The sequence below is a fragment of the Pseudopipra pipra genome, chromosome 12, assembly GCF_036250125.1.
Source record: "Pseudopipra pipra isolate bDixPip1 chromosome 12, bDixPip1.hap1, whole genome shotgun sequence".
In the NCBI taxonomy this organism is placed as follows: Eukaryota; Metazoa; Chordata; class Aves; order Passeriformes; family Pipridae; genus Pseudopipra; species Pseudopipra pipra.
The window spans coordinates 18,851,479-18,879,120 of record NC_087560.1 but is presented as its reverse complement, the minus strand read 5'-3'; the positions used below and the strand labels follow the sequence as shown (position 1 = coordinate 18,879,120).

Sequence of the window (27,642 nt, the reverse complement as noted above, 5' to 3'; positions counted from 1 at the left end):
CTGTCAAACCTCAGCAGCTCTGTTTATATAGAGACTTGCAATTAAAAATGGATCTCATATATAATTAAAAAGGATCACGTAGGCTTTGCGCCTTGCGTTCAAGAATAAAGAGGCTGCCATCTAGGAATCCAGGCAGAAAATGGAGATGCTGACAGCCAGCTCCTACTTTTATGCTAATTGCTAATCATCAGCTTTGTTCAGTGTAATGCAGCAAGGATTGTGTTCATGTCGTGAGCCTTGTAGCCATTTCACTCCGTGGAAGTGTTGCTCAGTAGCACCCCATGGGCAAATGGGGGGATTCTGAGTGCCCAGCTGTAAGTTTGTCAGCTTGTGAAAAGCCAGAAACTTGTGGAAGGAGGAAAGGAATCACCACAACCTGGGAATGGTGCAGGTTCAGATGGCTGTGCCGTGGATGCTTTGGCCCATGAAGGTGCAGCCGTGTATCAGTTGGTCCCTTCGTGCACTTGAGGTGCAGCAGGAAAAGGATGATGTTCAGACTTCTTTGCAATGTGTTTTTTTCTCTGGCAGCCAAATCTTTGTGAAAAGCAAGTGCTGAAACTGGCTGTAGTGTGTGTTCAAGCACCTGTGTGCTGGGAGACATTACAAGTGTGTACGTAGATGTGTGTGGGTGTATGGAGTTGATTTGTACTGTCAGATGGTTTGTGTCAGCAAAGCCCCCTTAACCTGGTCTCTCAAACGCAGATTCTGTATTGTGAAGACTCCAAGGTGATGGATAGGTCTGTATCTGCTGCTTTTGAAGAACCACAGGTTGGGTTGCTCAGAGGTTTCTTGATCCCACTCTGCCGTCATTACCAAGACATGAGACGTTTGGCGGGGAAAAGGAAAGGATAAAAGGGCTTTGAGGGATCAATAGCTTGGATAAAGCACAGCCTGTCTCACACTCTTCCTTTTGCTCACTCAGGTTTATAACTCTTCCCAATGGTGTCCTCCAAATCGTGGATGTGCAGGAGAGTGATGCCGGGGCTTATCACTGCGTGGCCACCAACGCCGCCCGAAAGCGCTACAGCAACGATGCCACCCTGAGTGTGGTGAAAGGTAAGGAGCTGGCAGGAGCCTGCTGGGCTGGGCACAGGTCTGCCAGGTGCTCACTGTATGTGGTGGCAAGCTGGGCTGAAACACCCATGGCCATCCCTCCTGCTGGCGTGGCTCTGCACGTGGCCAGATTTGGCTAAAACTTGCAGAGAAGGCGTTTTGAGAAAGGTTTCTCTCTTTACTCTGATGGGATAAGCAGGCTGGGTTGGGAGGACTCCTTTGTGCTCTGGGGCCATTAGAAGGGGTCCCTGTTTGCACCTTAGGAAGTGCAGCATTGTTGCAACTCATCTCCAGTGGCCTTGGATGGCAAGACAAGCGAAGGCTAGTCTGGACAGAGGAAGCTGTTTCTCAAGTGAGCAAGAGAAGGAGTTGGAGGCTGGAGTAGTTGGCAGGACTGTGTCTACCCGGATTGCCCAGCACAGGCCAGAGGAGGTTGAGCACAGTTACATCTGACTTGCATGCTGTGTCCATATTGCTGGCTCTTTGCTGAGTGCTGGGTAGGCTCCAGGGATCTTTGTGTGGTACTTGGGAACAGCCTCAGCTGGATTTCCTCTAGTGACACAGGCCTTTGGAGCAAGGCTCTGGGTGTGAGCTGTCCTTCGCCTCCCAGTCTGGGCCTCAGTCTCTGAGTGCATTTTTCTTTGTAAACCAAGAGTGCAGTGGGCAAGTCTGGACATGAGAACGTAGCTGAGATCATGAGTGCAGTGGGGGTCTCCAGACTCCAGCATCCTTCCCAGCACGCCTGGCTGCCTCCCCAGCATTGTATAATCCCCTTCCTGCAAGTGGACAAACTCAACAGGGCTGGGAGTCTGGCTGAGCTGTCCCTTCTCTCAGGACAGTGTCCCCCTGCCACGTCCGTCCCCTGTTTGTGATGACCCTGGTGTATTTTGCTGGCAGCTTTAACCTTGAAAGCTCCAAAATCCTTCCCAGCCCCTTTTGTCTTTGTTTGGGATTGTGTTGCTTGGCATTCTGCTCCCAGTGTAATTTCACAGCGATGGCTTTGCTGTTCATCCATCAGCAGGGAGTGTAATTAACTGTGGAGCCTGAGAACACACCTCTGATCAATGGATTGTGTCGTGGAGGTAATCTGGGAGGAATCTGCAGTGAATTCGTGAGCAGTTGAAAGCTCTGTATCTAATTGCCAGCCCCTGCCAGATCCTCTGTGTGTTTAATGAAGCACAGAGCTGAGGGGAGTGCTTCCCGTGGGCAGTTCCACACTCCAGAGACAGCTCCCGTGTTGGGCACGGTTTGCCATCGATAACTGATATTGATCGAGCTGCAAAGGTGAATTCGCTGTCCTTGGCATCATAACTCGTTCTGCATAATTGCATCTTGTAGCTCTGCAATGTTTAATCTGCTTTGCAAATGGAGGCAATGGAAGAGGTTAAATGGGAAGCGTTCCTTCTGGAGCACCAGCCGGCCCAAGCAGATTTCTGCCTGGAGTTCTCACCCAAATCTCTCTTCTGCAGCACCACACCACCCGCTGGCTGCTAAAACAAATATGCGAGGTTGAGTTTTTCACCAGATTGAGCTGATAGTGATGAAAAACATGCCTGTTAAATCTCTGGGGTTTTTTATAATTGGGGAGAAGTATCTCCAAGACAGATGGGAAACTGCAGTGACCTGTGCAGGCTTCAAACTCCTCCACCAGTGACTGGCACGATATTGATCCTTTTCTGTTTCATCACTTCACCATCAGAGGCACATTTTTGGATGCCTGGACTGGCTTGAGGAGTCTTTCCTCCCTGTTCAGAAGCAGATGATAGTAGTTAGAGTGATGTGGTCAGGCAGAAATCCTTTGCCAGTTTTGAAAAAGCTAAACTAAACCAAAACAAACAAAGAATTCCAGGAAAAATAAAAACGCAAAACAAACTGAAAAACAAAGAAAAAGGAACAATAGCCTGAAATTACAGCTATTTAGTGTTGCTTGAGTTGTTTGTTTGGTAATATCAGGGACCAAACTCTTATGTGTCTGCAGGCAGGAGCAACTAAACTATTTCCCTCCCCGCTGATGGCTGGGGAGTCCTTTGTGCTGAGGTAAGATGACAATCCAGCTTTTAATTCCTGCTGCACTGCCAAGGGCCCTGGAAAAGGTTTGTGCAGTGGGACCTCGTGTCTCCTTACCAGCTGTCCTCTGCTTTGGTGTCCCTCTGGCAGCACTGGCAGTGCTGTGTGATGATGATCCAGTCTGTGCTCGGGGCAGATTTTGGGGTCTTGCTAGTGATGATGCAAATGCTTCCAGCACTCAGGCCTGGGAACATCTCGTGCTCATGCCCCTTCCCCTGCCAGACAGGGCTGATTTGAACGGGCTGTGCATAGCAAAAGAATCTGTTTCCCTATAACTCTTCTGCCCAGTTGTCCTGTTCCTCCCCCTTGTTCCCCCTGTTGCCGATGTGATGGCTGGGAATTGTTCCATCTCCCTTATTAAAGGCCTTTTCCCAGTAAAGGCAGCAATTAGCATGACACCTCCTTCTGTCATATCTGCAAGACCTAAAACCCCCAAAAGTATTGTTTCCCTGGACAGCGTGACTTCCCCCATCCTAGGGGGAATTCCAGCTGTGCTGTGTGTCCATGCTGGCCTTCCCCAGGCAGGGCAGGGAGCGGCGGTGCTGCAGATGTTTCGGCTGTGCAGACTTCATGGTGCAAATTTCCAGACCTTCCCTGGGGAAACTGGAAGGGAAAAGAGAGCAGACGGGACAGCAGGATACAGTCACGCAGGCCTGCTGTCGAAATAGGGATAGCTTGGATTTTCCCCTTGGATCTGCACTGCTCCCCAGCGGACACAGTGCCAAACACATCTGGCACCTCTGTCCCTTCACCCCTCACCTGCACAGGTGATGAATGCCCAGCTTTCTCTGCCAAAAAGGGCATTAGGAGCTGCCTGTGGGATGCTTTTCCCAGGCTCTGGATACGCGTGCTGCCTTTCCCTGGGGTCAGCTGTGTCTTGTTTCTTGTAGCAACTTTTTCTGGAGGCAGGCTCTGGAGCCCTGCTCTGAACTTGTATATAAAGAACAAATTCCCTCTGTGTCCTGATCGTGTTCCCAGTCCCTGACATGCACATGGAAGTGTTGCCACGCTTCATAAAGCAGCTCTCAAAGAGGAGTAGCAGAAAGTCTTGGGGAACATGACGTGTGGTCTCAGTAGGTCACTTTACCTGTCACTTCACTTTTCCCCTCTGTGTCATGCACACGCTTGCTCTCTGTGTGTTTTCATGGGAATAGGGACTCCCTCTTGCTGTGTGTTTGCCCCACCACTGGCACAATGGGGCACAAATAACAGTCAGAAGCTCTGCTTCTGCTGGAACAGTAGATTTTTGCAAGGACTTTATCCCTTCTGTTTTTAAATGACACAAGGAGTGGGACTCCCCCTAACTGGCATTGCATCATCCCCACTGAATGAATACTGGGATCTTTCTTCTCCACAGCAAAGCTAAATTTCACTTTCCTGCAGTTCATCCTATTAGTTGTGGTTGCACAGTGTTGGGAATCTTAAAAAATTCTTGTTCCTCCTTGGTTTTTAATCCCTTTGAGTATGTACAAGCAGTGTGGTGTCCCCTAAGTGACCTAAAGAAAGGATCTTGGCAATTTTAGAATCTAATAGAGTTTTCTCCCACTAGGGTGAGAGAAGTACCAGACGTTCAAACAAGACCATCCATTTGAGATCCCAACCCCACAGCTCCTTCCTGTAGATCTCAGTGTTTGTGTCTTTTCATATTTACTGGTTATTGCAGAGGAGTCGTCAAAGTGTGGTCCTGGGAGCTCCTGGGTTCTACTTCCCTCTCTGTTGTTGGGCTGCAGAGGAGAATCAGTTCCTCAGCACTTTAATTTCCGTAAATAGGGATAATGTAATAAATAGCCTTGGAGTTGCCCTTTTGGAAGGGAGTCAGTCTGGAGAGTGATTATGGGCATTTGATGCCAGAGGGCTTTGAGGGGCACGTGCAGAGGGATGTGCAGACATAGACCTCAGTGTGAATGTGGGATTTCTGTTCCTCCTGCCCTCTGCACCCTGTTCCTGGTCTGTGTGTGTGGGGTGGCCGTGGTTGCTCTTACGCGTATGGGGAAAAACCTTTGCCTCAGACAAGGCTGGCAAGAAGCAGGATGTGCAACAGCTTTCCCCCAGCATCGACAGAACCTCTGTCAGGGGTGATGTTTGTGCAGTGCTGCTCCAAATGATCCTCTCCCTGTGCTGCAGTAATGCAGAGACAGGAGAACAGAGTGGGGCGATGGGTGGGGGTCTGGGCTGAGCCACTGAGGAGTCTTGCAGCAGCTGAGCACGTCCCCCGTGAGCTGGGATTTAGTGCCGTGTTATTAGAGATGACACTGCGAGATTGCCGTTGGCAGAACATCATTTACGCTGACAGTTGTAGCAGCTCGCTGCAGCAGTGTCCCAGGAAATGGATTTTTCAGCCAAATATGTGTATGAAATACAATAACAGGGACAGAGCTTGGAGGCAGCGAAACACCTTCAGGTTGTTTTTGTTCTTTTAGTGTTTGCATTGCAGTGGCTTGCAGGAACCAAGGGAGAGCCTTGGTGGTTCCTGCTCCAAAGGGCTGTAGGAAAACAGAGCCGTTGACTGGGCTGAGCTTTGGGGATGGAGGGGAAGGTGCTGATGAAGTGAGCAGCACTCGCAGTTGGCCACCACCTCGCGCAAACAGACGTGCTGTTACCACAAGTGGATTTTCAGTCCCTGCATGTGCGAATGACGTGCTGGATGCTGCCTTGGCGCTCAGCCTGAGCCCTGGCACCACGTGCTGGGCTTCTCTCGCGGCTTCCTGCACAGGTACCGTGCAGTCAGGGGACAGGGAAGATTGGATTTGGGTCAGTGCTGCTCTGGTGTGACCTCCCCGAGTGCTGCCGGGCATTGATCCCGTGTGTGCTGCCCTTGGTGGAGAAGGGCAGTGTTATCCAAGACTGGAGGGATGGTCCTACCTGGACAAGGGTGGTCTTCCTCCAGCAGGAACCCATATGGCAGAGGCAGCAGGACCCTGCAATGCTGTGGGGACACAGCTATCCACAGCTGTTTGTGGGCATGGGACACTGCTTCTGGTAGGCAAGAGTCATGGGAATGTTTAGGAAGAGAAAGCGCAGGGTGGGATAAGGCAGAGTCATGGGAATGTGTAGGGAGAGAAAGCACTGGTTGGGATAAGGCAGCTGCATTTTTGCTCCAAATGGTTTGCATAATCATCAAGTGATGGAGAAGGAAACATCCCAGTTCCAGCCTGGAATTGCCATGTTCCTGTTCCCTGTGCCTCGTCTGCTGGGTACAGACCTGCCACTTTTCCCCCCTCTCCTTTTAGCATCCTGTTTTTCTTTGCCCTCTGGTCTCTCACTTCACTAGCAGTTAAGCAGGGAACTGCTCTGCACTTGGCATCCCAGAAGCTCAGCCATGAGGACTCTGTTTACGTGTGTTTCACAGCTCGGGTTTCCTGGGAAGCAGGTATCTGAAGCTGTTTGCATAATGCATCTGATGGATTCTGTAAAATGCTCTTGATCCTGTCTGAGGCAGAAGGTGCTAAGCAAGCCATGGTAAGTGTGAATTCAGAGGAGATACACAGCAGTTCTATCTTAATAAATAGATTGTTAAAGCTAAAAGTGCCCTTTTGCCCCACAGGAGCTGTAAACTTTCACTCTGTCTCCCTTTTGCTGAGCCTGGCAGTGCTGGTGATTTCAAGCACCCATGGAACAGGGTTGGGACCACAGATTTTGGGTGAAACTTGTGAAGGGCTGGTGCAGGTGTGCATCAGGTACCCACCCAAACACACAGCTCTGCTTGGCTGGGATTTGTAGGAGGCCAGCATGGATCCCACCCCTCACATCACTGAGGGAATGCTGCTCGGAGCTCAAGTGTCAGCAGCTTGTTCTGGGAGCCCAAGGGGGAGTTCCAGCTCAGCTGTCTGTGAAGTTTGGTGGGGCTCTGATATGCCACACTCCTGACAGCTCCAGCAGCCTGCAGTGACAGAGGGTTTGATACAAAATGCAGAGCCCTCACCTCCCATTAAACACAACAGCTAAGCCCGAATGGCGCTGAAGTGAGTGGCAACAGACGTGTCAAGGATAATAGAGCAGAACAAGGGATGTACGGCTGGGAATAGGTGAGCTGTTTCCAGGTCCTGAGGGGAAACTGGTCTCTTCCACATGCGGCATTAGCTTGAGCTGTCAGATGTGGCCAGCTCTGCCTCCAACTCCTGAAGAGGAGGGATGGCTGCATTCAGGGGTGGTTTGTGGTCCTCCAGTGTTCTTCATGTGTATCTCTTACTAATCCAGGTCTGCTGTGCTTTTGAGGCCTACTGGAATAAGAGCTGGTGTTTGGTAAGGCTCAGACTGAAGCAGGGTTTAAGCAGCAGGCTCCATTCAGTTGTCCTTGGAGAGCCTTTTGATGGTGGCGTTATCTTGTGGTGCATCAGCACATCTACACTACAGGGATCACACCTGGCCTCTCTTGGAGGGTGTGGGACAGGCTGTGCCTGCGTGGTGGGGCTGGAAGGGAGCTAAGAATAGAGACCATAATTAGGTCAGCAGCTTGCAGTGGGCTGTGGGACAGGAAGGTTGATGGGTTGTGGTTGGTCTCCTGATGACACTTGTTAATTATTAATCGCTGGTGTTACAGCAGCGCCTCAGTATCCCTCTGAGGTCAAGGGCTAGCGGTGCCCTGCGGCACTGACAGCATCCAACAGCTGGAGTGAGGATGTTGGAAGTGTCTGGGGGCATAGCAAAGCTCATGGTCCTGTTGCTTTAGACATGGGACAGGCACATGGAGCAGCCTTGTCCCTGTTTCCACGACCCTCCAATGTCTACAGGCCCGGTGGTGCTGAGGAACAGGAATGGGGTGAGTGGGCCCAGCTCGTGGGAGAGGTTGAGTCAGAAGCTGAGCCGTGCTGCTCTGAGTGCTGGCTTGGATATCTTGGATGCCAGGGATCACTCAGAACACAGCTGGGAGTTTGCCTTCAGTAGCTGAGAGATGTTCTTGCCCAACTCCATTTCCAGTGCAGCTGAGGGGCAATGCCACAGGGATTGTGGATGAGAATGAGAAGCAGGAAGAGAGGAAGGATGGGATAAGAAAGACTCTGTGTCATCAGGCACAACCTTAGACAGATCAGGGCTCTCTGTGGCACTCAAAAAGTGTCCGGCCGAAGGGCTTGGACAGAATCCGTGGGTATCAGTAATGATCTTTCTCCATGGAAAGCCAGCTTTTCTTCCAGACTTTTCCTAGAAAAACAGATTTGCATTGTCCTGAGTGAATGCAGATGCATCCATCTGCTTTTAGTTCTCCCTTCCAAGTTGGCAGTCTCCGTTTGCTGCCAGACTGTGTTACTGTGGGCTCCCAGTGTGTTGTGTGTTCACAGCGTAGCTTGTGGGAAGCATTCTGTGTACCTGGCACCAGGGAGACCCCACCACGAGATGCCTCCCCAAAATGTTCCTCTTTTCAAAGCTGTGCATGGTAGCAACATGAGGGGCCGCCTCTGGCAGAGGGAGCGGGACAGAGCACAAGCTGTGGTCACAAGGAAAGCAGGTTGTGTCCTCCTGCACGGACCAGGGCCTCCAGCCTGATCCCTCTCTGCCTCCAGCCTGGTCCTTCTCTGCTGTCACTGGGTGTACGTGAATTGCAAATGGATCTGATGTTGCAAATAAATCTGAATTGCAAATAGATCTGATGAAATAGGTGTCAGCCCCTGGGAAACATCAGCCTCAGAGCACAAGGAGGAAGTGACTGGAGTGAAATGTCTCCAGTCACTGAGGCAAGGTGAGTAAGGAGGAGTTTCAGGGGGACTTGTGAGCCAGAAGGGCCTCCTGTTGACCATGTCCCCATTTCACTTCTGTGTAAGAGGCAACAAAAAAACCACCTTACAGGTTTTTTCCTTGGAAATTTCTCCTGCATCATCCTGGAAGGTGATGTGCTGGCCTAGGAAAATGACAAAGAGCTGGTGTAATGATGGTTAAAAATGACATGAAATGTTCCCACTGAATACAAGAGGCTGGCAAGTTTATGTCCTCAGGCCCAGTTGGTGTTTACTGATTTGGACGGGTGTCTATATTTAAAGCACTGATACTGTGGCTTTTGTTAGGGGTCTTCTGATGCTCTCTGGCTGTTACTTTTGCATCTTCACTTCTGTGAAAAGCTGTGTTATGAACTCTGAGCAGATGGAGTCACAGAGATGCTGAGATGTGCCCAGAGCAGCACAGTGAGTTAGTGGCAGAGACCAGGGGAGACTTTCCCTTGAACCACTGGACCAGAGCCTGGCCCTGCTGGGAAGCTGGGACATCATCCTGGCTGGTTGCCAGCCATGGGACATTCCTGCTGCACTGTGGAGGTTCCTGTTGCGGTGGTAACTTTGCAAAGCAGCCTCTTGCAGCCCTTGTTTTTCTAGACTGTTTCTGGCAGCTGCTTGGGAATGGCTGGGGCTTGCAGTGCTTTAAGGGCTCAGCTTGAGTAACATAAGCTGTCTGGGTCTTAGGGTTAGGGCAGGGAGACTGCTCTGCTGTTCTTCAGACTGGAGATAGACACTCAGGGACACTGAGGTACCTCTGCTTTTTTCTTCACTTCTCTTTCTTGCTCACCTGATCTAAGGCTCAACTCTCACTGTACACTGAGTGATTTTTTTATAAGCAGTTTGTTTACAATAAGGTCTGTGATGTGCCAAGAAATGCTTATCAATTAGTAGTTATTATCTAAAACATTATCAGTGCTGCTCCAGCATTGTCCTTCAGGCAGGTCTCAGCGTCCACTGTGCCCTGAGTTTGGGTTTCCTATTCCATTTGCCACGTTCCAGCCCGTGGTCCACTTCTTCTGCCTCCTGCAAACTCTCCGTGATGTATCTTCAAGCTTCCAAGGATTCTTCAACCCTTTGGCTGACTTGGGCTGTGGCAGAAACCAGGAATTCCCAATTCTCAGCAGCTCTGTGTGCAGTGGGGCTGCAGGGCCGGCGTGGCCCCTCCTGTTTATTTTGCCTGGCTCCGGCTCGGGGCGGTGCAAATGGAGGCGCTTCCAAGCGCTCTGGGGAAGCGAGCAGGAATTCGTCGTGCAGTCTGGCTGGCTCCCGTCCCTCTTGGCGTGGTGAAGAGCAGTTCCAAATGCGTGTACGCAAACAGAGAGCCAATGTTGACAGCTTTACAGGAGCTGGAGTGGTGGGCAAAGCACACCCCGGCTGCTCTGCGGCAGAGTTAAACGAACCCTGGACGTGCAAAACTCCGTAGCCTGAGGGACCAAGGGTTTGGGGGGTGGGGGAAGAGCCCCCCTAAAAGTCCACGGCGATTCCTGGAAACCTGCCACTGCTCAGCCTCTTCCTGGGCTTCTGGTTACAGAGAGTTCAAGGTGTCAGCTTGTGGCTGAGCCAGTACATTAAAGGATTTAATTTCCGAGCTGAAATTTGTCAGCTGTATAACGAAATGGAGAGGAATGACAGAGGGCTGCCTGATGGCCCCTCTGCCTGCCTGGACTGAGATCCACGTGCTCCCAGGGCTTCCAGACACAGGACATGGAGCTGGGCAAAATGTTGAACAGGCTGTTTCTCCAGCCAAGAGAGAAGCCATTCCTAGAGCAGCCTCTCCTGCCACACTCCTGGAGAGACCCCAGAAGCTGTGACAGGTGCTGGTCTGAGGAGTGTGCCCAGGTAGTAAATGGACACTCCTCATCCAAACTCATTAACCTGTCTCCATATCTTTTTTTAATCATAGAAGTGTATTTAATCTATTAAATTCTCCATTTTGCATGGAGAGGAGTGGATTTTGTGAAGTGTAGGTTGGACCATACATTTTGGGATCTATTTGCTGACTTCTTTGTTGGAGATTTTATGACAGTAGTTTGAGATACAAGTGCTGCATGTGGAGGTCTCTTAATAGCACTAAGAAAGTGATTGAACTTCTGTGTTTTAATCATTTATTCATGTTTCTTGTGTGCTGCTTTAAATGCAACAGGATACGCCACTGCACCGCTGCAGCAACAACTAAGTAAGGAGGAAGAGAGACTGTCCTCGTTCCAAAACATGAACATAAATTCTTCCCTGTTCAGCTTTTCAGTTCAATGTTTGCATTGACAAATGCATAACTGCTTACAAAATGTTTGGAAGACGTGAGGTAAAAAGACAATACAAAACTGATTTACTGTGCTCATAGGTATTATTGGACAGAAATAACCTGTTCTGACAATACAGTTGACACTGTGCAGCAGAAACCGAGTTCCTTTTCAGCCTCCCTTCCCAGACGACTCCTGTGGTGACCCAGACATTCCACAACTGCCTGGAAAGGAAAAGGAAAGGAACATTTCTATGGGCAGTGCTGCTGCCACATTGCACTGGGACAAGTTCTGCTGTCCCAGTACCAAAGCATTGTCCGTGCTGGAGTTTCTGCTGTGGCACAACACCTAAAGCTCCTGCAAGGCTTGGGAATCAAAGGCTGCAGAGGAATTTTCAAGGCTGAGAACCATCAAAGAAGAACCAAGTGTTTGGTGAATTGAATTCATAATCTTGTAACTAAAAGTCACCCCTTCAGTGTCAGGAAAACAGAACTTGGATCCAAACTGCCACAGGCACTGGTATGGCAAAGGTGGAAGAAAAAGCCAAAAAAGGAAATGGTAAATTTTGGAAAGGATATGTGGTTGCAAGAGCTGTGTTTGAGGAAGAAAAGAGGCAGTGTTTGACTTGTGATACTTTGGAGAGGCCTGATTTAGGGTGTCAAAAGGGCAGCACTCAGCTTCTGTAGTCACTTATGAAAAATCCCTGGTGCCAGTCCTCTCTTGGCTGCTTTGCTTTCCTGTTTGCAAAGCTGTGCCTTGCTGTGTTTGGGTGAGAACGGTTCAAAAAGAAGAAATGCCTGTTGCTAAGGGTGCTCAGGTGTGAGATCTGATGTTATTTATATTGCCCCCAGAGCAGATATTCTGTAGTTTCAGGTACAGTTGGGCAAGTGTCCTGCCTAGAGATTTTATTTGCTAATTATATCCTGTCCTGGATCTAGTCCAGAAGTAGAAATAAATTACAGATAAATTTCCAGGACAGTGTAAAGGGAGGAGGAAGGCAGGTCTGGAGGATGTTTTTTCTCCTCCATGGCTGCTGTCAGCTTTATTCCTGAACAGTCTAGGAGGTCTGCGAGTTATCCCAGAAAAGGGAGAGAGCTCAGGAGTGGGAGTAGGACACGCTCTGCAAACACAGCACCCGCATTTTTGAAGGTGTGTGCTTTGCAATGGGTAATTTGCTCCTTTATTGTCTGCAGAGTAACAGCAGTGGCAGCATTGACTTTCTCTAATGAACAGCTGCTCAGTGCTAGGATCTATTCCCGGAGGAGGCTCGCAGGGATGAATAAGGTTTCATGCTCCTCCTCCAGAGAGGGTGAGAAAGTTCGTGGAACAGAGATTGTTGCTTGATTGTTGGATATCTCCAAATCTTGACCTGCTGACAGCTGAGAGCTGAATGTGTCGCCATGCAAGTCGTGTTTGACCTTCCAGCACTTTTACGGAGGCAGGGTGTTTATGGAGTCGGGAGAGAGGTGTTAGTTCCCAACCAAGAAGTCATCCTCTTGTCACTGCAAACGACCATCACAAATTGGCTGAACAAAAAGCATTTTCCTCCTGTTGCACTGCCTGAATTCTTCGCTGATGCTCTGCACTAACAAGAGCAGGGAGGCGGGAGAGGATCGCTCTTGAATTATGGATGCATTAGAGGCAGAGCCAAGTTATGAACTCTTGGAGTTGGAAATCACTGATGTATGTTATAACTCAAGCCATGACCTCAAATAAACATTCTGAGCTTTGTCCCAAGCAGCTCCCTGTTGACATCCCTGCTCATCGTTCCCCTTCGCTGTGAAACAACGCAGCTTGGATTTGTGGAGGTCAGGCAGGAGGTCTGTGTGCTGAGATCTGTCTGGCTCACTCACTCGCTGTCTCCAGGTTCCCTGTGCTCCCCTCCCCACCTCATTTTGCTTTTATAACACATGATCATAAATGATGTGTTGTATTTCCTCTGTGTCTGCCCTGAGCCCAGCTCCAGGCACTGAGAGATGCCTGTGAGAGCAAGGGTACAATGAATGGAGCACCCAAATTTGGCCTGACTCTCCTATCTCATGACAGGTAACTGAGAAGTCCTCTGTAGTGAGTCGCTGAGAAACAGTAAAACTGAGGGGAATATTTTGAAATATTTCTGCAGATGATCAGTGAGTCTCTTGTTCTGTGGTAGCACCTTTGGTGTCTCTCTGTGCAGACACAAGTGTGTGCACAGGTTAACAAACTGTGCAGGAAAAGAGCCGCCTTCTCTAACTTTCAGTGCCCAGAGGATTTCCCTCAGTCCTATGCAACAGTCCCAGTCACCCCAGAGCCATTCCCGGCACCCCATAGGTGGGTTTTTTTCAGTAAAAGAGGGTAAAATTGATCCATCTGATTCAGAAGGGCAAAAAGTCCACAAAGGCCATCAGTGATGGCGAGTTTTGATGTGAATCCATGGGCTCTGCCTTGGGCTGTGCAAAGCTTTTGCCTGGAGCAGCTCTGCTGCTTGGAGAGGCAAAACAAAGCTGGGAGAGGGGGGAGAGATCTCAAAGCCCAAGTTTTAAATAGCAGCACTGTGAAAGCTTTTAATACCCCAGAGCGGCCAGCACGGCGCAGGTGCATTCAGTGACCTGTTTTGTTCAGGCAGTGAAAGATGGCTTGGAAACTGCAGCTCTTTTTTTCCTTTGGTTCTGACAATATTCCCTCTTGACCTGAAATGGTCTTAACTGCAGTGGAGACAAAAAACCTCACGTTGGTTTTACTCTTTGCTGCATGTTGGAATCCCCTGTGTGGAGGTTTTCCAGGTCAGCTCGGTGCTGTTCTTGGGAACTCCTCAAACCAAATGAAACCCAGTTTGTGCCAGTGAAGCTGTGGTTCATTATGTCCAATGGATGGCAAGGGAAAAATGCGCTCCAAAGGGGTTCAGTTTAAAGAGGAGCTTGGCTTGTGGACTTGCTCTGAGAGACCCACGGTGGAATACAAAGCTGGAGAGAGATGTGTTTGTGTGTGCAAGCAGTGTAAGGGGCATTCATCCATGCACACGCCCAGGAATGCACTGGGAAAGCAAGCAGAACTGTTTGGGTTTATAATATAATTTCAGTAATAATCAGATGTGAGGTCTGGACTAATATGTTTTCCCAATAGCTTTTCAAGGCTGAAACTGTGGTAAAATCCCTCTTCTGGTGACTGGCAGCACTACCAGGCAGCTGAAGGACCAAGTGGTACAGGACAAGTACCTTCAGGTGAAGTTTCTACAACCTGTAAAGTGCTTTTGCCAGTCAGCACCTGGGGCCATGCACCTGAATGCAACAGATAAGTGTTAAAGTCAGGTTTGAGGAGCTTTCTCTCTTCCTCTGCCCTAAGCTCGGTAGAGAAAGCTGCTTGGAAATCTGGCAGGGAATATATTGCCATCTGGCTGGTGTTATTTTTTCACTCTAGATTTATTTTTTTCCCCCAGCACTGCAGAAAAAGACAGCTTTGTGCACACAGACGTGTTTCAGCCATGTCCTGCCCAGCAGGTACGCGGCAGCCGGTGGTGTTGGGTAAAGAATCTCACTCCCATGGTAGGCTGAAGTCCTGCCATGTATATTCCTGCTTCCAGGATGTGGGTTGTTGGCTGCTGCCCTGCTTGTTTTCATCAAAAGCTGCCGTGGCCCTGCAGTCTGATGCAGGACTAGTGACTACTTGTGGATATGAGTGCTTTGTTGAAAGCTGCTGTTGCAGAGAGCCTTGCATTTCCTTTATCCTTCAGCTTGGGTCCCTGGTGTGAGAGCTCTCATGTCTGTTTTTGCATTAAGCCCATTTTCTGTCTCAGTAGTTCTCAGGCCCAGCCTTGGCACCACAGTGACCAGGACTTTGATCTGTTTATCAGTGAGACCTCAGAATCCTTATGTGATGTGTTTCCTTCTTGTCCCTGTGCTGTCCCCCAAATTGTCTTGCTGCAGCTGGGTGTGATGGCTGTGAGGCTGCAAGTGTCCATGGACAGAATGATGGGAGCAGGTAATGATGTGGTGGAGCAAAGCCCTGGCCAGCCCAGGAGACTGTGTGTGCCTGCCCACTCCAGCCCCTCTGTGCAGGGTTCTTGTTCCACTGGAAGGAGGACAACTGGCCTGGCTCTTCCTTTGTGCCCCAGGCCAGCTCCTATTGCTGGTGTTTGCCCAGGGCTGGGGTTGCAGGTCAGCGTGGTCCGACCACTGCCCCAGGTCAGGGTCCAGGGGTGCTCCTTGGTCTCTGCTTCCATCTGCTGGACAAGCACTGGCTCCTGCTCGCTCTCGGTGTCCCTTGGTGCCTCAGGGATTCTGCTGCTCCTTTTGACTGTGCTCATGTAATACTGCAGATGGAAATCCCTTTCACGCACGTATGGACTGGGAGAACATTTCAGTGTTGAACCAACTCTTTGGCAAGACTGCCCTGCTTTAAGTGAATGGCAGTGAGCCTGGGGATGGGCTGAGCACAGCACATTCAGTGCAGCCCTCTGTGGCCTCCTGCCATGCAGGCAGCTCTGCCTGCTGAGGCCAAAGCTCCTCTGCTTTATATCCACAAGGAATTCAAATATGGGTTGTTTGAATGCTGCATGAATGGCCAGGGAGGGTCAGGCCAGATGTCCAGCAGTGCCATCTCCAGAAGTGACCACAGCAGATGCTGGAGGACAGCATGTGAAAAAAATGGGCAGAAAGAACATGGTGCTTTCCTTGGACATCTCCCTCAGCATCTGACAGTCAGGATCCCTGTCAGACAAAGTATCCCAGTGAGGACCATTTTGGGCTGGGGACTGCAGTGATACCATATTTAACAGTCCCAATAAATGTGTCCGTCATGAACTTGTCTGAACCTCTTGGGTTTTGAACTCTGGAGCATCCTGAGAGTTTGTACTGTGCAGAAAGGTCCTGCTTTTATTTGTTTGAGACCTGCTGCCAACAACTTTCTCTGCAGGCCTAAGAGTTACTGGTGCTACGTGACTCCTCTGCATTTACTTCTCCCTTCAACAACAAAAGTGTCCCTCAGAGTTAGAGGTATTTGAGAGAGCTGGAAGAACAGGGCTGCTACTGTTGAGGGTCAGGAACAGTCTGGTCTGCTCAAGAGTGCTCCGGTTGTTTTCATCTGACAACAGAAATTTGGCTGCTGCAAAGGCATTTCCTTAACCTTCCCTTAACCTCTGCTCAGCAGTGGGCAGACACAGGCAGAAGGTTGATTTCAAGCAGAATATCCCATTCTCAAGACATTGTGCAATGCAGCCTGGAGACCTTCCTGTAAACCTCGCTCGATTTAAGTGTTGGCCGTAGGTCTGTGCACGTACAAGCTGCTCGGGGCTCTCTCCTCCAGATGTGTGATGGCTGATCAGTCTTTGTGCTGTCAGGTGAAGGCTGGGACACAGCCCTGACCTTTCCTTGCTGCAGTTTACAGTCCAACATCTGGCTGTTAGGATTTCAGTAACCAAGTTACTGGATTCTTCCCAAGCTGTTCCAATGCCTTGGCAAAGGCTGTGAGTGTTGGTGTTGCTCTGAGGACAGCAGTGACTTTTTTTGTCTAGAGAACAAACATCCACGTGGCAACAGTTTATGAAGGTGCTGGGTTGAAACTACTGATTTTCCTTGGGAAATCATGATATTAATTTTTACTAAGGCCAGCATGATTAGAGTAAATCTGCAGGGCAGATTGTTCATTGCTTTAGTAAAAATATCATAGTCATGTAAAAGCAAGACCTGCTTTTCTCCTCCAAGTGGGCCTGAGCTGTTTCCACACGTGAGACAGCCCAGGGAAGCATGGCCAGGGAGCCTGGGCTCTGCCTTCTCTGTTTCTCTAGGGACTTTGCAACTTGTAAGGACAGACTTCTCTTTTTGTTTTTGCCATTAGGTTCCCAGGCAGCAGGAGGAGATGTCACCATCGTGGCCGCTCCGGAGAACACCACGGTGGTGGCCGGGGAGAGCGTGGTGATGGAGTGTATGGCAGCTGCTGATCCCACCCCCTTCGTGTCCTGGATACGACAGGGTGAGTATGAGGGACAGGGTTAAGTTTGTGTTGTCAAGGGGAACCTGTGGATACTTTATTTTAAAAATCTATTACAAGGTGAAAAAATCTGTGGGATGGGAAGGGTGCTCTCTCTATTGGTACCTAATGACGTAGGTGTAGGGTGTCCTTGCTGAAGTGGAATTATTAATTAAATCTTGAAGGTTACAGAGCACACAGTTCAATTTATAGTTGTTTGACCTGTGAAATACATGATGTTCCAGTTCCTGGATGCCTTTTGATCTAAATTAGTCTTCCTCATTGTATGAACTTGGGCAGTGAAGGTCATGAAGATGGGGTCAGGTGCATGTCACTCCTCTGGGGACTCGGAGGTTACTGAGGATACTGCAGAATCTGCCATTGCACTGGAGAAATAACTTGTATTATCCTGCAGCATTATAAGAGTTGATAAGATCTGTTAATCCTTGGAGTGACTGGGACTGTTGCAGGGAGGTTTTTGTTGAGTGGAAGGATCGAGGAGCTGCTGAGGTCTCGTCAGAGGTGTACGAGTGAGCTGGGATGGCAGATGTTACCCAGGGCTGATAGCCAGAGCCACGAGGAGGATGCCAGTGTCACTTCACTGAGAGTCACATCCATCAGATGTGTTTCAGAGGCTCTGACTGAAGACATTCTCAGCTCAGAGGTTGATTATCTCCCAGAAAAGGCTCTCAGTCATTTTCATAAATCCGGGTCACAATTAAAGACTCCTCTCCCCTGTAACTGTTAATCGTGGTTGGTTTTCAGCCCAGATTTGTCCACAGGCAGTGATTTTAGCATATAAAAATATTTCCTCTTCCCCACAAAAAAGGAGCAAAAAAATCTCAGAGGATACAACTTTGGAAATCAAAGCAGCAAGGATTAAATGTTCTGGCAGAAATATTCCTGGTTTATCCCATGCACTTCACAATTACAAATGCTCAGCGTTCCTGTGCTGATCACTTACTCACTGCTTTACTAAGAGCTGCTGATGCCCATAGCAGAGTAGATATTATTAGAGTTAATTATCATTGTGAAAGTTTTTTGGAAGGAGGGAAGACAAGTGGGAAGTAGGGAAAGGTTGGTGTACCAGTTCTTTCCATGCTTTATTTCAAGTGTTTGCTTGGTCCCAATCTGCCTCCTGGAGTGGACTCTTCAATTAAAAAAGATGGATTAACAGTGCTAGTTGTTCTGTGTCACACAAGCATGTTTCTTTCCAAGCCTTCATTAAGGAGCAGGCTGGGTTACTGGACCATTAGTCATGCAGGGAACACCAAGGATGTACCTCCAGCTTGCCAGTTTGGCTCTTGCCAGCCTTGGTGGTGTCAACTAATTGCTACCATCTGGAGTCAGGTTTTCCAACCACTCGAGTGCAAACGGGGTGTGCAGATTGTCTCCTCCTGAGTGTGCAGCCACTGAACTGTGAGGCCATGTGAAGCCCCCCAAAATGGAGGGAGGGGGCAGAGGGTCTGCTCTCAGCCACATTCCCTGCTGATGGTGCTAAGCTGGTGCAGCTGCTCGCAGTGGAGGTGGGGAGTTTTCTTCTGTGTGAGATCCAGGCTCAGCTGAAGCTGTGAGAGGTAAGGGCAGGCAGTGCTGAGGTTGTGCTGCTGCAGGTGGAGAAGAACAAGGTCTGGTGGTGCACAGGTACTGCACAAATTGGCAGGTTTTCCCAGGCTGCTGACTTGTGCCAGCCCTCCCATCCAGGCCTTTCCTCAGCTCGTCCCCAGCTCTGGGCTTTGTCTCCCGCATCATTCAGAGGTACCAACACCACATCCTTGTGTTTCTCAGACCAGATCAATGCTGAGAATATGCAGTGCCCAGCACCAGCCTCTGCACTGTCCATGATGCTGAGAAGCCCAGGGCTAGTTGAAGTTGTAGAAGGGCCACTTACAGGCAGGGATACAGAGCCATCCTGTCCTCCTTCCCTACTCAGCAGTGCTGAGCACCTGGCCAGGAGAATGGGGAGAGGGCAGCTCACAGCCCATGTCTCTGACATGAACACTGGAGCCCCAAGGAGAATCAAGTGCCTTCCTGATATCTCACAGCCAAGCTGGGGACAAGGAATGAATCAGGAAGCTCAGTAAATTTGGGATGCAGAGGAGGGAGGAACCCCTGAGTTGTCAGTGACTCAGCACTCTTGCTGACATTGCTTTAACGAGTGAGGGGAGGTGTGTGTGTTTGTGATGGGGGTCAGCAGGCAGATCCAGCAGCTTTTCCAAAACATGTGTTAGCATGGCCTTCCCTTGAATATGCTGTTCCTGGGGGCTCTCATTGCAGGCACACCCAAGGCATCAGAGACTATTTTGATCCAAAACAGAACTTCAGTTATTACAGGCTAAACTAAACCTTGTGCTGGTGTTGGCTTGAGCTGTCAGTCAAGCACTGAGGCGTGTCCCAGTGGGAACCCTCCTCTGGGATGGAGTTTGGGATCTGGGGGTCTCTCCACTTCCCAGCTGCGATCCTGGTGTCGTTTACAAGCGCTCATAAAGGGCAGCCTGGGGCTGCCTCCCACATTTGTGCACGTTTCTTCCTGCAGATGGAAAGCCTGTTTCCACAGATGTGATTGTGCTGGGCAGGACCAATCTCCTCATTCCCTCCAGCCAGCCCCATCACTCCGGGGTGTACGTCTGCCGGGCCAACAAACCCCAAACCAGGCAGTTCGTTACCGCCGCCGCCGAGCTCCGGGTCCTTGGTGAGTAGAGAGCAGGGAAACGCTCCAGGTAGAAATGCTGACCAGGTAGCTGTGGATTGTGTGGACCAACATCCAGGAGATCCCCAAGGAACTGCGTTTGTGGCCTGCGCTGGGTAAGATGGGAGCCAGGTTAGAGCCATCAGGCCCTGGATTGGGATAGCTCTCAGTGGGAGTGTCACCTCTTTAACTTGGGGTTTAGTTCCTGCTATTTACTGAACCGTTTTATGCCTTGTTCTCCAGGGTTCTCCCATGGAAATCTCTATCAGCAATTAACTTTCAGTATCGTGGAAGCCAACAGGGAGAACAGCCTAGGATCAGGGAACGCAGCACATGATTGATACAGAATTTATTTTTCCTTTTGGACAGAGTCTAAATTAAGCCTCTAGAGTCTGCCTGGCAAATCCTATCTTGTAAGCAAAGCTGCTGCTGAATAAAACATAGCACCGAGTGGGGAGGAGAAGGGATTTGCTCTGCTATCTTTTCCTCCTCCTTCCCGCATTAATTTGCCCTCTCTCCTCCCAGCTACTCCCAGCATCTCCCAGGCTCCTGAAACCATCTCCCGCACCCGAGCCAGCACGGCCAGGTTTGTGTGCAAGGCAGAGGGGGAGCCAGCTCCCACCATCCACTGGCTGAAGAACGGGGAGCCCATCCTGTCCAACGGGCGCGTGAAGGTGCAGAGCAGCGGGAGCCTGGTCATCAACCAGATCGGCCTGGAGGACGCCGGCTACTACCAGTGCGTGGCTGAGAACAGCCTGGGCACGGCCTGTGCCACGGCCAAGCTCTCGGTGATCGTGCGGGAGGGTTTGCCCAGCGCTCCCAAGAAGGTGTCGGCCGTGTCCCTCTCCAGCACCACAGTGCTCGTGTCCTGGGAGCGCCCGGAGCACAACAGCGAGCAGATCATCGGCTTCTCCTTGCACTACCAGCGGGCTGTGGGTGGGTGTCACTGCCTGTGACCTCGTTAAAGGCACAAGGCACAGGTTGACTTTCCTTCCCAGCAATTCCAGTTGGTTTAGCTCTTTTCATTGCAGGTAAAGGAGTTTTCTCTTGGAGTCAGCACCAGCCTGTGGCAGTGCCTGCGGATTAGCCAACATATTCTGACTTGTTGAATGGCAGTAGCATGTCCACATAGCTGAGTTGTCTGGATTCTTATGGGACCAGGCACTTCTGATTTTATACACAATGATTTTATATGCAAAGGCTGTGATTGCTAGTGGAGATATTAACCAGCTACATTGTGTACAAGGGCAATCACTAAATTGTTCACACCCAGAATCTAAAGTGAGATACTTGGGTCTCTTGGTGTCTGTCTTCCAAAGAGCCAGCAAGCCAATACTCTTGCTGAACTGCTGCCAGAGCTCCTCTGGAAATTAAAGTGGTATCTGCAGCTACCTCAGCATGGAGCTTGAGTCAGAATGGAGGTGTTAACATTGAGGCATTGGATGTTTCTGCTCAAAGAACTCATATAAGAGGTGGGGCTTGTGCAGGTGCTGGGGGAATTGGAGAATGCATTGATTTTTAAAGTGTATTTACACTGTGGACCTTGTGAGTTAAGTGATTTTTTTTTTAAGAGTGTCTTGGCAGTTCACTGACCTGCTCATCAGTGTTTCCTTGGCTCTAGGAACAGATAATGTGGAATACCAGTTTGCTGTCAATAATGACACCACTGAGCTGCAAGTCAAGGACCTGGAACCCAATACCAACTATGTCTTCTATGTGGTCGCATATTCCCAGCTCGGAGCCAGCCGGACATCCTCTTCCATCATTGTCCAGACCCTGGAGGACGGTGCGTTGAGTTAGATGGGCACTGGTGCCTAAAAAATATTCCTGGCAGTAGCAGCTCCTAGAAACCCAAACCTGCACCTTGTTCTGATCGTCACTTGGGTGATTAAGGGCATGAAAATGACCTGGCTGACAGTGGGGCCCATGAGAATCCTTTGGGAACTGCAGTCAGCTCCTCAAGGCTTTCACCCAGCTCATACGATATTGCTCCAGGCTTGACTCTGGGCCAGACTTGATTTCAACTCAGAAGAAACATCTACTGCAATTTGTAGGGGTGGGAGCAGCCTTGAGGTCAGCTCCCTTAAGAGCCAGTAGTTTGTGTTGATTTTGCCATTTATCACATAGCATTTTGTGAGCAGTAGAGGCAGAGTGCCAGGAGGACAGCTGCCCAACGGGAGGACATGCACAGCTTTCCACAGGCTGCAGGACAGAGGCAAACAGTGATGGTTTTGGCAGACCTCATGTGCTTTATGTGCTTTTAATGCTCCTGACAGTGACCTACGTGGTCCCGTGTGTGTGTGTGTCTGAAGCCTGAAAGGCTGAGTTGAAAGCATGAAAGCTGCTGCAGCCAGAGCTGTTGTTCTTGAGGGAATGAGGATTCCCAGGCTGCAGTCTGGATCTGTGAGCCATTTCCTTCAGTGTCTCCTTCGTGCTCCACATACAGCACAGGCTGATAGCTGGTGTGTGCCAGCCTGCCCAGTCTGCAGGGGACATGGATCCCTGGGAGCAGTGTGGCTGGGCAGGCTCTGCTCAGCCTGGAAGTGGAGCAGCCCACCATCTCCCCTCCCCAGACACCCCTCGGATGCTCTGAGGGGTATTGGTTCCCCTGGGACAGACACTGTGTCACCGGTGGCTGTGGCAGGGCCAAGATCAGGTAGTGGCCTCCAGCCAACTCAGAGACCTGGCAGAGATGTGTTGAGGTCTTGCTCTTTGCTGACTTCTCATGGTTGATTCCACCCAGTTCCCAGTGCTGCCCCTCAGCTGTCCCTGTCCAGCATGACTCCTGGTGACATCCGTGTGACGTGGCTGCCCCCTCCTCCAGAGCTGAGCAATGGCAAGATAACCAAGTACAAGATCGACTACTGCACCCTCAAGGAAGGTGAGGGGAGCACCATCTGGGGGGTTGAGCCTTCTGCTCCAGGGGTGTTAACAGTGTGTCATGGGGAGGGGAGGAGGTACAAGGCTGGAAATGGGGGGACCCCTCTTACCCAAGGCAGAGCAGCTCTCTTGTAGCCTGGCCCTGCTGGTCATGGCAATGCCCTGTGCTACTTCACACGACTTCAAGGTGCCTTTTCCTGTGACTGTGAAGGAGCTGTGTCCCCAGGGGAATGGCCTGACCCATGTTTGTGCTGCTTCAGGAATGTCTGCATAGGCAACCTTTCACTGCCATCTGAACTGTGTGTTTTGGGGGAAGAGCTTTATGCTGCTTGGGGGCGAGGGGGTAAATGCTTTCACTTTCCTTAAAATGGAGTCTAATCAAAGTGATCCCTGTGGAAAAAAACAAACCCACAAGTAATCCTGTCCAGGCTGTGTTGCTCTATTGCTGAGTGTTTTCCAGTTTTATTTACACTGTCAGGTACTCTAAGCAGCGTTCAGCAGGGATGGTAACATTTACCTACACTGGATGTGGCTGTTCCAATTCCATGTGTGCTTGCTTTGCAAATCCTTCTGGGTATTTGCTCTTATAACCGTCAAAGCTCTGCAGCTTCTCACTTCCCAGGGTCATGATTCTTCCTGAGAGAAGGATGGGGAGTGTGAGGTGCTGGACGTGTTCCCGTTTATTTGAACTGGGTTAGTAGTCTGTGCTGTGATTCCTGGCTCTTGTTCTTTGCCTTGAGCCTGCACATGGCTCTGTGGTGTTGTAAAACCTTGGAAACACTTGCAATCCAGGGATCACACTCAGCAGTACTCTGTTACATAGCAGAGACAGTGCTCCCGGCTGAGTTAATGCCAGGGGAAGCTGAAATTAAGACCTCTGCATTCTCCAAACAGGCAACATGAATCTTCAGCAAGACCAGTTAGTTGTTACAGTGAAAATCCCAGGCCATTCTCAGCTTAAATTTCCTGTTATCCCCCTTATGAACTTGGGTGGGCTGAAGAGGGAGTGATAAAACCTTCGTCTGGCTTGGGTGAAGGTGTGAATTTTGCAGAAAGCAGGGCTGCTGGACAGTTCTGGTTCAAATTAAGGTGAGGATTTAAATACAGCAGTGAGAAGCAGTGGAACATACCATCAGCTCCCATCAGCTGTGCTCATGTTCTGCCGTCACGTCAGCAGCAGGGTTTCTGACAGCTCCCTCCGGGCAGGCTCCGTGTGCTGAAGGCAACCTGCAGTTTGGAATGTGATGAAGGGAGTTGTCAGTCAGGATATCAGCTCTGCCCAGCCTTCAGTTCTGGTTTTTCTCGGTGGTGTGAGATTGCACTGGGCGAAGCCAAGCCAGCCCAGGGCATTCAGACCACGTGGGGCAGCAAGGCTTGTGGCTGCTCAGCTGTACTTCCCTTTGGCTGGGAAATCCCTGTTTTCAGTGGTGTCCCCTTGGTTCCAGCAGATCAGGTCACCTCCATCGAAGTGGGTGGAAATGAGACCCAGATCACGCTCTACTCGCTCCATCCCAACAAAGTGTACAAGGTCCGGATCGCAGCCAGCACCAGTGTGGGATACGGGGCCCCCTCCGAGTGGACCCAGCACCGGACTCCTGACAGAGACAACCAGACACATGGTAGGAGCCTGGGAATGCCTGGGATTTGGGGCAGGGTGTGGGGAACTTCAGGCATTGTCAGAGATTCTTGCTTTGCTTTGGGAATTACAACCATTGGTTTTGGTTAGAGCAAAGGGCTCACATTTATCTTGCTGCTCAGCAGCCACTGTACCTCTCCCTGCTTGCCTGGGCACTGGGTCTTTCCTCCCTCCATGTGCAGCTGAGAAAATGCATAGAAAAGAAAGAAAGAAATAAAACCCCAGACCCCAATGTTATGACATTTGGGAGGGAATAGACAATTCTGCCAGGCAGAGCTGAGCCCACACCAGACTCTAGCAGTGGTTAAAGACGGGAATACCTCAGAATACATTGGAGAACCCCCATAGTGGCTTTGTGACATGGTTGTATCACCCAGCTGGGAATGTAACTATCCCACTCTCCGCTGTCAGGCAGTGGAGACATCCCACTCAGCACAGCCTTTCCTCGCATCCTCATCGCTACTGAGGACAGGGAGGATTCAGTAGAGCAGGGAAATGGAGACAAGTGGCTGAACATTTTTCTCCTGTTCTTTTTGCTCAGTTCCCTTTGCCCCAACGGAATTGAAAGTCCGAGCGAAGATGGAGTCTCTCCTGATAACGTGGCAGCCCCCAGCCAACCATGCCCAGATATCTGGCTACAAGCTCTACTACCGAGAAGTGGGCCCAGAGGAGTCCAGCAACGAGAGCCCCTTGGATGGTGCTGAAGATGAGAGCTGGGACGTAGGACCCATAAAACTCAAGAAGAAAGTGAAGCAGTACGAGCTGACTCGACTAGGTTAGCTGGTTCCATCTTCCTAGCAGTTGGTGTGGAAACCCAGGGCCTGTCTCTTGCACTTTGCAGCATCCCAGGGTGCTCCCAGGAGGCTCAGTTGTTTGCTTGGCTGGAGATACACAGGGCCAGGGCCATGTGGGTTGTTTTAAGAGCACTCAAAATCCTTTCTGGAGCGGGGCTCTGAGCAGAGTTTAAGCCATGGAAATTTCTGATGCCAGTGTAGCAGGGCTTGTATTTTTAACCAAGGGTTACCAATATACTTAGTATATGCTAATAAGTGGTTCTTAATCAATTAGTGTTTTTAATGTGTCAAGAGTGCCAAGATTGAAATCTCCAGTCAGGACAATGATCTCTCCTTCCCTCTGTATTTCTAAGGAGCTCCATAATTGCATCCTGTTTGAAATCTCTCTGTATTACAATGCAGAGATGGGATAATTCACAGCATGCTAATTTTGGGCCAGTATTCCCCTGCACCTCCCCCATAAAGGAATAGGGATGGAAGAGTGAGTGTCCATGGCTGGAGAACATCTGCAGAGCAGTCAGATCTGCCTGCCTGGCTCACTGCGCTCGGTGTTTCCCATAAGGAGTTATGTCCCTAACATCTGATTGTATTAATTAATTGATTTGCCTGGTGATACAGGATGGACAGAGAGAGGAGAGAGTCATGGAAGATGAAAGTGGAGTTGTTCTGTCCCCCACTTCATGCTTCATCCCTGTTTCTGCCCAGTGAGCCGAGCCTGCAGGGTGCATGTGTGGTGTGCTGGTTCATCTTACACTTGTAGCATATTTATTATGCACGGTGGGAAGGCCAGGCTGCAGCACCTGGAAGGACTGGTCGTGCCATCACTAAGTGGGTTCCCAGCTCTGCCACAGCCATCTTGCCGCTGAGAGGGTGTTAACAGTGATGAGCTTCTCTGAAGAACTTTGGTCTGTAATTATTGCACTGGGGGAACCACATGTGAACATCATCACGCGCTGCTCTAACCGCTGGCAAGGCAGTCAGCGGAGGGGCTCGGAGTGGGCTGAATTGGTTCCAAATGCTCTGGCACGGTGATGCTGAGAGGGCTGCTTGTTCTCCTGTAATTACTTCCTTAAATTTGGGCATCCGTCAAGCCCTAATGGTTTCCTTATGACCTGGCGGTTGTGTGTCGGCTATTGCTGTGTCAGGAACGGAGTCTCGGGTTTCTCCCCGCCATGGATGTTCCCTTTTCTCCCCTTCTGCTGTTGAATGATGTGCTCCTGCACGCGTCCAATAAAGGAAGGGTCAGGAATCTGGTTGTGCTGAGGAAGGCAGGGGGTCTGGATATGAAACAAGGAGGAGTGGTTGGGATTTAGAAGGGTTTAGTTTTACGGCGCTGAGCTACCCTGTGCTGGTACTTAGGTCTGCATCTTGTAGGCAGAGCTGGTAGTGGTCTCAAGAAAGGTTGGCAGCCCTAATGTGATCTGCATGTGGGCTGATGGAGAATCAGCTGGGGGGATTTCCCAGCTCATGGATGTCTGCCAGGGAAGCACAGCACTGGAAACCTCTCCTGTGATTCTCCTGTAAAAACAGAGAAAACACCCAACACTGTGTCTTGGGAGTACCTACAACAATCATCAAGTCCAACTGCTTGACTGCTGTCCAAAAGTTAAAGCAGATTCTGTCTAAATGCCTTTTAAACACTGACACCACCTCTCTAGGAAGCCTGTTCCAGTGTTAGCAATGGTGTCAGGAAATCCCAGGCTGGGCACTGGGAAAACCAGGCTGTGGCTCAGTCATGGTCACATACCATGTCAGTGCAGGCAAGGTCCAGCACAGAGCCTACATGTCCCCTGACTGAAGGCAGCACTCTGCCCCTTGTCTTGGTTTGAGGTGTGGCCTGAAGGACAAAACTCCTGTCCCACTCCTTGTTTCTGCATAGCTCCTGATTGTCCTTGGGGTTTTTTTTCCAGGACACAGCAGGGCAAGAAAGGAAGCACTTTGTGGGGTGAGATGTCCCTTCGAGACACACCCCAGGCAGAGGTGGATGGGGATGCAGAAACAGCTTTGGCCAGAGCTTCTGGAGCACAGTTACTATTACCACCATCTCATGCTAATCTCTGGAGCAAAGGGTGTCTCCTTAGAGTGGTATCACTAATGTCACACCTTGTGTATGCTGAAGTCCTGGTGAGAGATGGGCAGCTATTTAAGGGCACATAAGAAATCCAGCAATTTCATGAGCCCACAAAATCAAAAGGAAGCTGTCCTGAATCACCAGCAGGGTGAATCACCTCAGGGCTTTTCCCTGAGGAATTCTTACTGATTTCCATCTTACTCTCTGTATTGGTGTACAACTACCAGGACCATAATTTATTCAAAAAATAACCGGTAAGGATCTGATCCTGTCTTCCACATTCCCATGAAGGAAGACTGCATTCCTCTGGGAGTCTGGAAGTTAGGGTATTTTCCCACTTAAAGGAAAGTATGGCTGGCACCTGGCCAATATGAGCACCTTGAAACGCTGAGTGAAGCAACATATTTAGCATATTGGATATATTATGCAGTCATTCAGATTAGTGATTTGAAATGATCTGGACTAGATTATTCTGCTTATATTTAATGTATGATGGAATGCAGTGAAATACATCTGTTTTCATGCTGCCTACTAGCTTCTTGACAGCTTGATAGAGCTTTATGTCTG

At 49.9% G+C, this 27,642-nt stretch overlaps 1 protein-coding gene across 1 annotated transcript in view; it reads left to right on the top strand.

Moving 5' to 3' along the window:
• The first annotated feature begins 225 nt into the window (after positions 1-225).
• LOC135420617 (immunoglobulin superfamily DCC subclass member 4-like) overlaps positions 226-27,642 on the top strand; it is a 47,066-nt gene continuing 19,649 nt past the window's right edge. The window contains exons 1-9 of the mRNA XM_064668264.1: positions 226-230; positions 923-1,056; positions 16,874-17,008; positions 19,542-19,697; positions 20,220-20,630; positions 21,316-21,480; positions 22,438-22,575; positions 24,020-24,193; positions 24,752-24,985. Of these exons, the coding sequence (XP_064524334.1) occupies positions 226-230; positions 923-1,056; positions 16,874-17,008; positions 19,542-19,697; positions 20,220-20,630; positions 21,316-21,480; positions 22,438-22,575; positions 24,020-24,193; positions 24,752-24,985 (1,552 nt within the window). The remainder of the gene's footprint in view (positions 231-922; positions 1,057-16,873; positions 17,009-19,541; positions 19,698-20,219; positions 20,631-21,315; positions 21,481-22,437; positions 22,576-24,019; positions 24,194-24,751; positions 24,986-27,642) is intronic.